This window comes from Belonocnema kinseyi, chromosome 3 (assembly GCF_010883055.1).
Source record: "Belonocnema kinseyi isolate 2016_QV_RU_SX_M_011 chromosome 3, B_treatae_v1, whole genome shotgun sequence".
Lineage (NCBI taxonomy): Eukaryota > Metazoa > Arthropoda > Insecta > Hymenoptera > Cynipidae > Belonocnema > Belonocnema kinseyi.
The window spans coordinates 118742201-118753337 of record NC_046659.1 but is presented as its reverse complement, the minus strand read 5'-3'; the positions used below and the strand labels follow the sequence as shown (position 1 = coordinate 118753337).

The following is an 11137-nucleotide window of genomic DNA, read 5'->3' as shown; positions in this document are numbered from 1 at the left end:
TGGAATTGATTGTTGAAATATATTTTTTTACATCTTTTATTGTTAAGCTTTGTACTTAAACGTAGTTTCCTTTCGGCTCTTGCATTTTTAAAAGTTTGAGACAGATATTTTATGTATAAAAAAAGTTGGAACGTTCAAAAAATGTTGAGGTTCAGAGAAAAGATAAAATAATTTTCAGTGAAGTCCCTACCAAAATGCAGTACCTAAACGTACTTTATTGTACTTTAATACATTTCCCAAAGTTTCAGCTCGATATTTTATTTACAAAAAAAGTTCTGAGGTTCAAAAAAACATTCATTGAACTGAAAAACTGTGGTCGGTAATATAGGTATTTAGCTGTGTCACATGCCCTTAAGTAATTATAAGCCAGACACATTAAAAATTGAAAAATAATTTTTTTTAACTTTACAGTTTTTAAATTAGAAGTTAAATTATATTTATTTTAAATAGGCTTAGGCATCCTTTAAAAGCTTTAAAAATTGATTTAAAAATCTTGAGAAATCTAAAAGTGGTTTTAAATTTTTCCAAATTTAGAAAATCCTGGAAATTTAAAAAAAAAATTGAATTTAAATTTATAAATAATAGTAGAACAATTATTATTTGTAAAAATATTAGAGTAATTTTAAGAGATATTTAGAAGTTTTGAAAAGATTCGAATTAAATTTAGAACTTTAAATAATTTCAAATACTTACAGCCAAATTTAAAATAAAATTTAGATTTCTGCAGATTTCAAAGAAAAAATTTAGAATTATTTAAAGAATTGTGAAAGACTTCAAAAGAATAAAAAAATTTCTTAAGATTCTTAGGAAAAATGAAAATGATTTTTCACTTTGAAAAATTATTGTAACAGAAAGTTTAAGAAGATTAATAATATTCCAAAAGAATAATATTCCAAAATGATAAATTATTTACAATTTTTCTAGGAATCTTACAAACATGTTTTTATTCTTTTGAAGCCTTTCACAACCCTTAATAAAGTTGCTACTTTTTTTTTTAAATCTGCAAAAATCTACATTTTGTTTTAAATTAATTTAGTGATATTTGCACTAAAATTTCGACACGAATAACCGAATTTTGTCGGCATACACTTCGTTTAAATTACTTGAAATGATTTCAAGTTTTTAATTAATTTCGAATCTTTTCAAAACTTCAAAATATCTCTTAAAATTACTCAAATTTTTTCAACAAATAATAAGTTTTCAATTGTTATTTATGCGACAAAATTTAACAATTTCACTTATAAATTAAACATTTTGAAATAGAACAATTAAAATTGTAACACTAAAAGATTAAAAGTTCTTCGAAAATCTAAAGATTCAAAGCTTTCTATGTAAAACAATTCAGTTTCAAATTGTTTTCTTTTAAATATTTGGTTTCAATTTACTCGTCTTAAATGAACAGTGAAATATTGCTAAATATTAAATACTTATTCTTTTTCTACATTAAGAAATTTCGAAGTAAATGGGATAAAAATTAAATAATTTAGACTCCAAATATTTTTAATTTAATAAGAACTTTTAATTATGACTATATTATTATTAATTTATTTTTAATTTGAAAATAGTAAAACGCACGTTTACATTTTTGAATGGCTAAAAAATTAATAGAAATAATGTATTATTAAATATATTTATTAAATTTAATATACAAAATAATATAAAGGAAGACCTCAAACTCTGAATTAAAAATATATTATGGATAAATCATGAGAATTTGTATTTAAAAATAAAATTATCGGAATAAATGATATTTAAAATAAAACTATTTTTTATGAAAAATGTTCAACTTAAAATGCCTTTAATTGTTTAAATCTTCAAAACTGCATTTTAATTATTTTAAAAACTGTTAAAATCGAACTACGGCAGATTTTTTTTCTGAAAATTCGTCAAATTCCCGGCTCGGAGGCCACCCCTTTTTTCTAAAAAAATCTTCGATTTAAAAAACCTCTAATTTTTTAAGTTTTTAAAACTGCATTTTAATATCCTTTAAATTAAAAATCTAAAATGGAAAATTTTTTATGTGAAAGATTTTTGAATTAAGCATTTTAAACTGAATGATATCATAATTTATAAAAATCACAATTTGAAAAACTATTTAAAAAACGGTTGAAATCAAAATTGGATACAATTTTTGTTCTAAAAATTTGGTAAAATTTCCGGTCAAAGAATAAATTCACTGTCATTTCCCGGTTTTCACCCTTAAATGTGAAAAATCCGATAAAACGCCTAAAATCGAGAATTTTGAACCCCTTTTTTACAAGTTTCAATCAGGGTTTCAAGTTTTAATCGCTTTAATCGAAAAAATAAATTCCCGCGTGTTTCCCGGTTCTATAACATTTTTCATCGTCAATAAAATTTCAAAAATCGAACACTAAAGTTAAAAAAATTTCCATTTGTAATAATAAAAATAAACTACAAATTAAAATACTCAAAATAGAACTCTTGAATTTTAAACGTTTGAAATTAAAGTTTAAAAGTTTTTTAATTCAAAAATATTGTATTCAAATGCTCAATAATTTACACGTATAAAATTTCAATTCGAAAAATTCAATCAGTGAACTTTAAGATTTTCGACTAGAAAAATTACAAATTGAAAAAGTGAAATTTTTTTAACTGAACATTTCTTAAATTAGAAGTTCAATTATTTTTATTTGAAATAGTTTAAATATCTTCGAAAAGCTTCAAAATTTTATTTCAAATCTCACGAAATATAGAAGTTGTTTTAAAATGTTTTAAATTTAAAATTATTTTGGATTTTTGTTCAGAAATTCTAAATAAAAAAATTTACTTAAAATTTGCAAGTATAAATAAAAATTGCATATCTATTTGTAGAAGAAATTTGAGTAATTTTAAGAGATCTTCAGAAATTTTGAAAAGATACAAAATTACTTTAAAACTTGAAATGATAGCCTCATTTAAGGAAAAATGTAGATTTTGCAGCTTTTAGACAAAAAATTTAGAAGCTTTTTGAGAATTGTGAAAGGTTCTAAAAGAATAAAAAACTTTTCTTAAGATTCTTTGAAAAATTCAAAATAATTTTGCATTTGAAAAAATTATTTTAAGAGAATATTTTAAAAAGTTTTAAAAGATTTACATGTCAAAAAAGAATCTGGAATATTTTATGGATTTTTTTTTAATTTGCATGGTAATTATAAATCTTTTCAAAACACCTAAATATCTCTTAAAATTATACAATTTTTTTCTACAAACAATAAGTTTTCATTTGTTATTTATACATCAAAATTCATCAATTTCACTTACAAATCAAACTTTTTTCAAAATACAACAATTAAAATTTAAACGTTCAAAGTTTAAAGGGACTTAAAATTTTTAACGACTCCAGACTTTTTATGACAAACAATTCAGTTTCAAATTGTTTACTTTTAAATATTAGGTTTCAATTAACTCGTCTTACATAAACATTAAAATATAGCTAAATATTAAATAACTATTATTTTTTAAATCAAATTTTTTTTTAATTAAATGGATTAAAAATTGAATATTTTTAACTTCAACAATGTTTTTAATTTAATAAAAGCCTTTGATTACGAATGAATTATTATGGAGTTATTTTCAAATTAAAAATAGTTTATAAAGTTTTAATCAGACGTTCACGTGTTTTTAATGGCTCAGACTTTCGAATTGAAACTGTTTAATTTTCAACTTTAAAATCTGGAAATTCTTAAATTTTAAACTGATTTAAAATCGTTGTTTTTTTTTAAATAAATTATTGTTCACTTGTTAATATTTAAAGTACAGATGCTTTAAATTTTTTATTTGATTTATGTATTAAATAAAAATGTTTTTTATCCAAATTTTTCAACTTTAAACTCTTTTAATTTTTAATTGTTCAAGTCTTTGAGATAAGATTTTTAAATTGTTTAAATTAAAAATGTAAAACTAAAAATAAAAATCTAAAATGGAAAATTTGTGCATTAAAAGATTTTTGAATTAAAATTTGTAAACTGAGTAATTGCATAAGTGAAAAAAGATAACAATTTAACTTATTATTTAAAAAATTGTTGAAATCGAACTTGGACAGATTTTTATTATAAAAATCTGTAAAATTCCCGGTTGAAAAATAAATTTACTTCTCATTATAGCGAATTTTAAGCATTTATTGTTTAAACAAATATTTTACAAAATATACATATATTTTTACATATATATTTACAAAAACCAAGGTGTCCGTTTTAATTAAAGACAAAAATTCCCGGTTTTTCCCGGTTTGCAAACATTTTTCACCCAGAATAAAATTTAAAAATTAAAAAAAAAACAATTTTAAGCTGGAAACGTTAAAAATTGAAAATTAATTTTTTTAACTGAACATTTCTAAAATTATATTTTATTCTTTTTTAACAATTTCGGAAATCTTTTAAATTCTTTTGGAATATTCTTTTGAAATAATATTCCAAAATGATAAATTATTTTCAATTTTCCTAGGAATCTTACTAAAAAGGTTTTTATTCTTTTGAAGCCTAACACAATTCTTAATAAAGTTACTATTTTTTTCTAAATCTGCCAAAATCTTACTTTTTTTTAAAAATTAGGTTATGGATATTTGCATCGAAATTTCAGTACGAATAACCGAATTTTGTTGGTCCACACTTGGTTTAAATTATTTGAAATCATTTCAAGTTTAAAATTAACTTTCAATCTTTTCAAAACATCTAAATACCTCTTGAAATTACTCAAATTTTGTCTACAAATAATAATTGTTAAATAATTATTTATAAATCAAAATTCAACAATTTCCCTTAAGAATTAAACATTTTTAAAAACTAACAATCAAAATTGTAACATTCTTACGTTTTAAATGGTTCACTTTTAAATATTTGGTTTCAATTTAATCGTCTTAAATAAACAGTAAAATATTGCTAAATATTAAATAGCTATTCTTTTTCTTAATTAAGAAATTTTTAATTAAATGGATTAAAAATTGAATATTTTGGAATGAAACAATATTTTTAATTTAGTGAAAACCTTTAATTAGAAACACATTTTTATGAAGTTTTTTTAAAGTTAAAAATAGTTTATAACGTTTTAATCGGATGTTTGTATTTTTTTAAAGACTGCATTTTCAAATTCTTTCAATGAAAAATAAAAATATAAAGTGAAACATTTTTAAAGTAAAATATTTTCGAATTATGCATTGTAAAGTGAATGATGTCATAATTGAAAAAGATAACAATTGAACTAATTATTTTTTAAACATCGAAAATCAAACTTGGACAGAATTATCTAATGTTTTGTGAAATTCCCGATCAAAAAATTAATTTACTGTCATTTCCCGGTTTCGAAAAATCCCGGTCATTCCCAGTTAAATATTCATAATTTTAGATCATTTTAAATTAAAGTTTTTTGAAATTAAAAATTTTTTTTTACAGTTTAAATAATTATTTCTAAACAATTATAAATAATACAACTTCTATAGAGTTTGTTTTATGCCTCAAAAATATATAAATTTCAAATTATTTTCGCGACCAAAAAAATCGTGAAAAAAGATGATTTACTTTTCCCATTTTTTTTCTTATTAGCAAAATTATCTTGGAGAATAACAAAATTTATTTTGAACAAAAACAACAATTTACAATTAAATATTTAAATTTTTAACAAAATATTTACATTTTAAACAAAAATTAATCCATTTTTGACCAAATTGATGAATGTCCAACCAAAAAGATCGATTTTCTTCCCAAAAAGCAAAATTTTCAACTCGAAAGATATATTTTGAACCAAAAATGAAATAATTAAATTTAAAATTAAAGGAATTGTTTTATGAATTATACGATAATTCAAGTTACTTATGTAAAAGTTAAATCTCAGTAAAATAAATTAATTTTCAACAAGAAAAACAACAAATTGTCAACAAACTACATGAATTTTCAACCAGAGATGAATTTTCATACATTTTTAGTTTTAAAAAAATCAAAAAATAGTTCATTATTGAACCAAATTGTGGAATTTTCAAGGTAAAAAGACGAATTTTCTAGAAAATTGTGGAATGTTCATCCATAAATATGAAATTTCAACAAAAAAGTCAATTTTCAACCAAATAATAGAATTTTTTACCAAAATAGTGAGCTTTTCAACTAAAATGACGAATCTTAAAAAAAGTGAATTTTTAATAAGAGAGCTCAACTTTTAACCAAGTGGTTGAATTTTTAATGATAAAAGATGAATTCTTAATGAATAAATTAACAGTAAATAATTTAAAAAGTAAAGATTTTAACTTTTAATCAAAAATATTTCAATTCTTAACCAAAACAGATTTTTTATAACCAAATAGTGGCATATTTAAACAAAAAAATCAAATTTCTACAAAATAGATAAAAATTTCAACTAGAAACTTTATTTTTATCCAAAAAGTTGAGTTTTCTACCATGATAGTTCAATTTTCAACCAAAGAAATGAATTTTCAACTAAAATGTTGAACCTTCAACAGAAAAAAAAAGAATTTTTAACAAAGTATTTAATCCAAAATTCAACCCTAAAAGATTGTAATTTTAAATAAAAAATAGTTGAATCCTCAACCAAAGCAGATTAATTTTCAACCAAAAAGTTGCATTTTTAATCAAAATAGATGAATTTTTTACCAAAGCAGATGAATTTTCAATCTAAAAAGACAACTTTTGAACAAACAAAAAAAATTTAATAAAGAAGTTTAAATTTTAACCAAGTAGTTGAAATTTCAACCATAAAAAATTAATTGTCAACGAAAAATCCAATAGTTGATATTTCAAACAAAAAAACGTTTTAATTTCCAGTAAAAATAATAAAGTCATAAAAAAAATATGACACATCAACAAAATAGTTGATTTTTTTAAACAAACTGTCGAGTCTTTAAACCAAAAAGACGATTTTTCCTCAAAATGGTGGAATTTTATACTAAAATAGTTGAATTTTCAATCTAAAAAGACGATTAATTAATTTTAAACTGAAACGATGAATCTTGAATAAGAAAAAAAATTAAAAAGACTTAAATTTCAACTTAAAATCAATAATTTGCATCTAAAACAAATTGATTTTTATTTTAAATAAAAAATAGTTGAATTCATAAAAAAAGGCGACTGATGAACAAAACAGTGGATTTTTTAACCAAATTGTTGAATTTTAAAGTCAAAACGACGAATTTTTTTCAAAATAGTTGACTTTTCATCCCTAAAATAGAAAATGTCAACCAGAAAATTAATTTTCAACTTAAAAGATACATCCTCAACAAAAAATACGAGTTATCAACAAAATAGTTGATTTTTCAACCAAACTAATGAGATTTTATAGACAAAAAAAAAGAATTTTCCACAAAATAGTTGAATTTTCACCCCTCAAATACGAATTTTCAACCAAATAGTTAAATATTCAGCCATAAAATGTAATCGTTGATTTTTCAACTAAAAAAACATTTTTTATGCAAAAATAAAAAAAATTGTCTAATTTTCAACCAAAAAGGACGAATTTTCAATCCGGAAATACAAATTTTAAAAAATTAAGTTACAAACAAACAGTGTAACTTTCAATAAAAAAGGATAACTTTTTTACAGAATTGTTGAATTTTCAACAAAATAATTTCAGTTTCAACCAAATATTTAAATTTTCCAGCAAATAATTAGATTTTGAGCAAGAAAGATGAATTCTCAAGAAAAAATATAATAATTGACTATTGATAGAGAAATATGAATTTGTATTCATTTTATTACTTTTCAAACTAACAAGAATACATTCGAAAGAAAATGAAACTCCTTATGAAATAAAAAAAAGTAGGGTTTTCAATTAATGATTTTTGTGTCTTTCAAATTATTCTTGTTTAGCTTACTCAGAAAAATACTTTAAACAACTCAAAAGAAAAAAAACTCAAGAAAAATTAATACTGAAAAAAATATACTAGAAAAAAATAGAAGAGAATAAAAAAAATGAACATTTTTTATTCTGTTGTTCTTTTAAAAAACGAGACTAAAATTTTAATTAACTAAAAGGAAATAAATTTACGTACCTAACAATATCGGCAGTGATTTTAGATTTCCTTTTTTGTCGATGACGATAGAAAAATATTCTTTCAGCATGTCCATTTTTTCTGAAAGCCGTTCTTGAACACTTTTTGCCAACTCCTCTTTTGTTCCATCTTCTTCGGTCCACCCTGCTTCTTTGGTCTCAAGACCTAACATAGCAAGATCGTATAAAGGCAATGGTTCCTAAAAAACATGGAATTATTTAAATTATTTAAATTTTTCAAAAATTTGTATATTTAAATTATAAACAAAGTAAAATAAACTTACAGAAAACTTGATGACGCCGTAATTTGCAAAGTCGTACAACATGATTTCGTAAAAGAGCTCTTCCCTGATGAATAAAAACAAAAGAATAAATTTCAGGGTGTCTAGTCAAATCCTGAAAAAAAATTCCCTGGCAATTAGAAAATTTTTTTTCTAGCTATAATTTTTTTTCCAGGTATAATTTTTCATAGTGCGGGGCATTTTTATTATAAGTAATGGTTTTCATCAGTTTCTAGGGAATCAATTAACATGTTTAATTTAGAAAACTTGGAGAAATTATAAGATATTCTTAAATATATGAGCAAGATTGATTAATTAATTAAATAATACTAAAAACATAATAATTTTTTTAAATTTATATGTTAAATTCCACGAATTTAAATAATCAAATTTTTATTTGATCTTCTTATACTTGAAATTCAGTGTACATTTAGGTACTATATTTCATTCAATTTAAACTGCTACAAATTTCTAACATTTGACAAAAAAATATTGCATTTTCCACAAGATAGAATTTTTAAAGAAGTAGTTTAATTTTAAACCAAAAAGATTCATTTCCAACCAATAATACGATTTTTCAACAAAATGCATGAATTCTGAAACAAATGGTTGAATTTTCAACTAAAAAGGATCAATTTTCAACCAAATAGTTGAATTTATACCTAATATTATGAATATTCAACTGGAATACTTGAATTTTCAACTGAAAATTAAATTTTCTATCAAGAAGCTTCATTTCTATCAAAAAAGACGATTTGTAAAAAAAATATATGAATTTTTAACGAAATGGTTGAATTATCGACTAAAATAGACCAATTTTCAAACAAAAATTTGATAGTTAAATTTTCAGGCAACAAAATTAATCCCCCCTCCCCTTTTTCACAAAAACTTCAACCAAAGTGATGAATTTTTAACCGAAAGAGATGAATTTTAATCGATAAAGATGACTTTTTAACAAAAAAATTTCATCTTTCAATTAAGAAGCTTTATTTAAAAAAAAAGATGAGTTTTCAAAGAAAAAGATTAATTTTCAAAGAAAAATATCAACTTTCTAGAAAAAAAGACGTACTCTAAAAACAGATACATGAATTTTAATCGAAATAATTGGATTCTCAACTAAAGCAGACTAATTTTCAATGAAAAATGGAATAGTTAAATTTTTAGTAAAAAATACGAATTTTCAACAAAATAGTTCAATTTTAAACCAAAATGACGATTTTTTACTAAAAACTTATGAAGCTTTAACTGGAATCGATGAATTTTCAACAAAAAATATGAATTTTTATCTAAAAAGATGAATATTTAACTGGAATAGTTAAACTCTCAACCAAAAAGATTAATTTTTAAACAAGAAGATTAATTTCAATTTAAAAACATCAATTTTCAATCATATAGTTCAAATATGAGCTAAAAAAGATAAATTTTTAACTAAAAAAGGAATAGTTAAATTTGTAGTAAAAAAATTAATTTGAAAAAAATGGATTTTTAACAAAATAGTTAAATAGTTAAACTAAAATTATGAATCTTTAAATGCAACAGTTGGATTTTAAATAAAAAAGATGCATTTTTAACTATAATTATGATTTTTCAACTTTATTTTTAACCAAAAAGTTAAATGTTCAAACAAGCATAATAACTTTCAAAGAAAAATATTAATTTTATACAAAAAAATATTATTTTTAATCAAATTGCATGAATAGGAACGAAATGGTTGAATTTGCAACTAAATTAGACAAATTTTTAACCAAAATACATGAATTTTCAATTAAAAAAGATTCATTTGCAAGCAAACGTTGAATAGTTAAAATTTTAGTTAAATAAATAAATGTTCAACCAAAAATATAAAGCTTTAGCTAAAATGATGGAATATTCAACAAGATTAGTTTAGTTTTAAGTTTAAAAAATGATTTTTTACCCAAAAAGATTCATTTCTATCAAAAAAGACGAATTTTCGACAAAATACATGAATTTTGAATAAAAGAAGATAAATTGTCAAACCAAAATTGAATAGTTTATTTTTCAGTTAAAAAAATACATGTTTAATTTTTTTTTCATTTAACCAAAAAAAAAAACAAACACTTAATTTAAAAAAAAAATAGTTACATTTTCAAACTAAGTGATAAAATTTCAACTTAAATGGTAAATCTTTAACAGGAATAGGTGAATTTTAAACTAAAAAGATTAATTTCAAATAAAAATGTTGAATCATTAACTAAATTAATTAAATTTTTAACCAATTAGTTGAATTTTCAACCAAAAAGATAAATTTCAACTTTAAAAAAATATAATTTTCAATTAAAGGGAAGAATTTTCAATATAAAAAATCATGAATCTTCAAACAAAACAATATATTATTAATCAAACAGTTTAACTTTTAATTAGGTAATTTCTCATTCCAAATTTTTAAAAACAATTTTTAATCAAAAACAGTTGAATTCAACCAAAAAAGATGACTTTTCAGCATAAGCAGGATTTTTAACTAAGAATTTTTCAGTCAAGAGAGAGAAAAAATGATAAACAAACTGTTGAATTTTCAAGCAAAATACATTAATTTTTAACTAAAAACGAACAATTTATGCCAAAAAGACGAATTTTCAAATAATAAAATAAAGTGTCGACCAAAAATTGAATAGTTTAATTTTCAGTTTAAAAAAATACATTTTCAATAAAAAAAATAATAATAATTTTCAGAGTGATAAATTTTTAAAATTTTAACCAAACAGTTGAATTTTCAACCAGAAAGATAAATTTTAAGTTAAACAAATATATAATTTATAATTTAATAAAAATTATTAATACTCAACCAAAAATCGATTTTTAACAAAACAGTTTAAGTTTTAAATAAGTAAATAAATTATCATATCAAA

At 21.3% G+C, this 11137-nt stretch overlaps 1 protein-coding gene across 1 annotated transcript in view; it reads right to left on the bottom strand.

Annotated features, from left to right (window-relative positions):
- The window catches only part of LOC117168674 (DNA mismatch repair protein Mlh1), a 32110-nt gene that overhangs the window by 866 nt on the left and 20107 nt on the right, over positions 1 to 11137 (bottom strand). The window contains exons 7-8 of the mRNA XM_033354342.1: positions 8274 to 8337; positions 7991 to 8189 (exon numbers count right to left, since the gene is read on the bottom strand). Of these exons, the coding sequence (XP_033210233.1) occupies positions 7991 to 8189; positions 8274 to 8337 (263 nt within the window). The remainder of the gene's footprint in view (positions 1 to 7990; positions 8190 to 8273; positions 8338 to 11137) is intronic.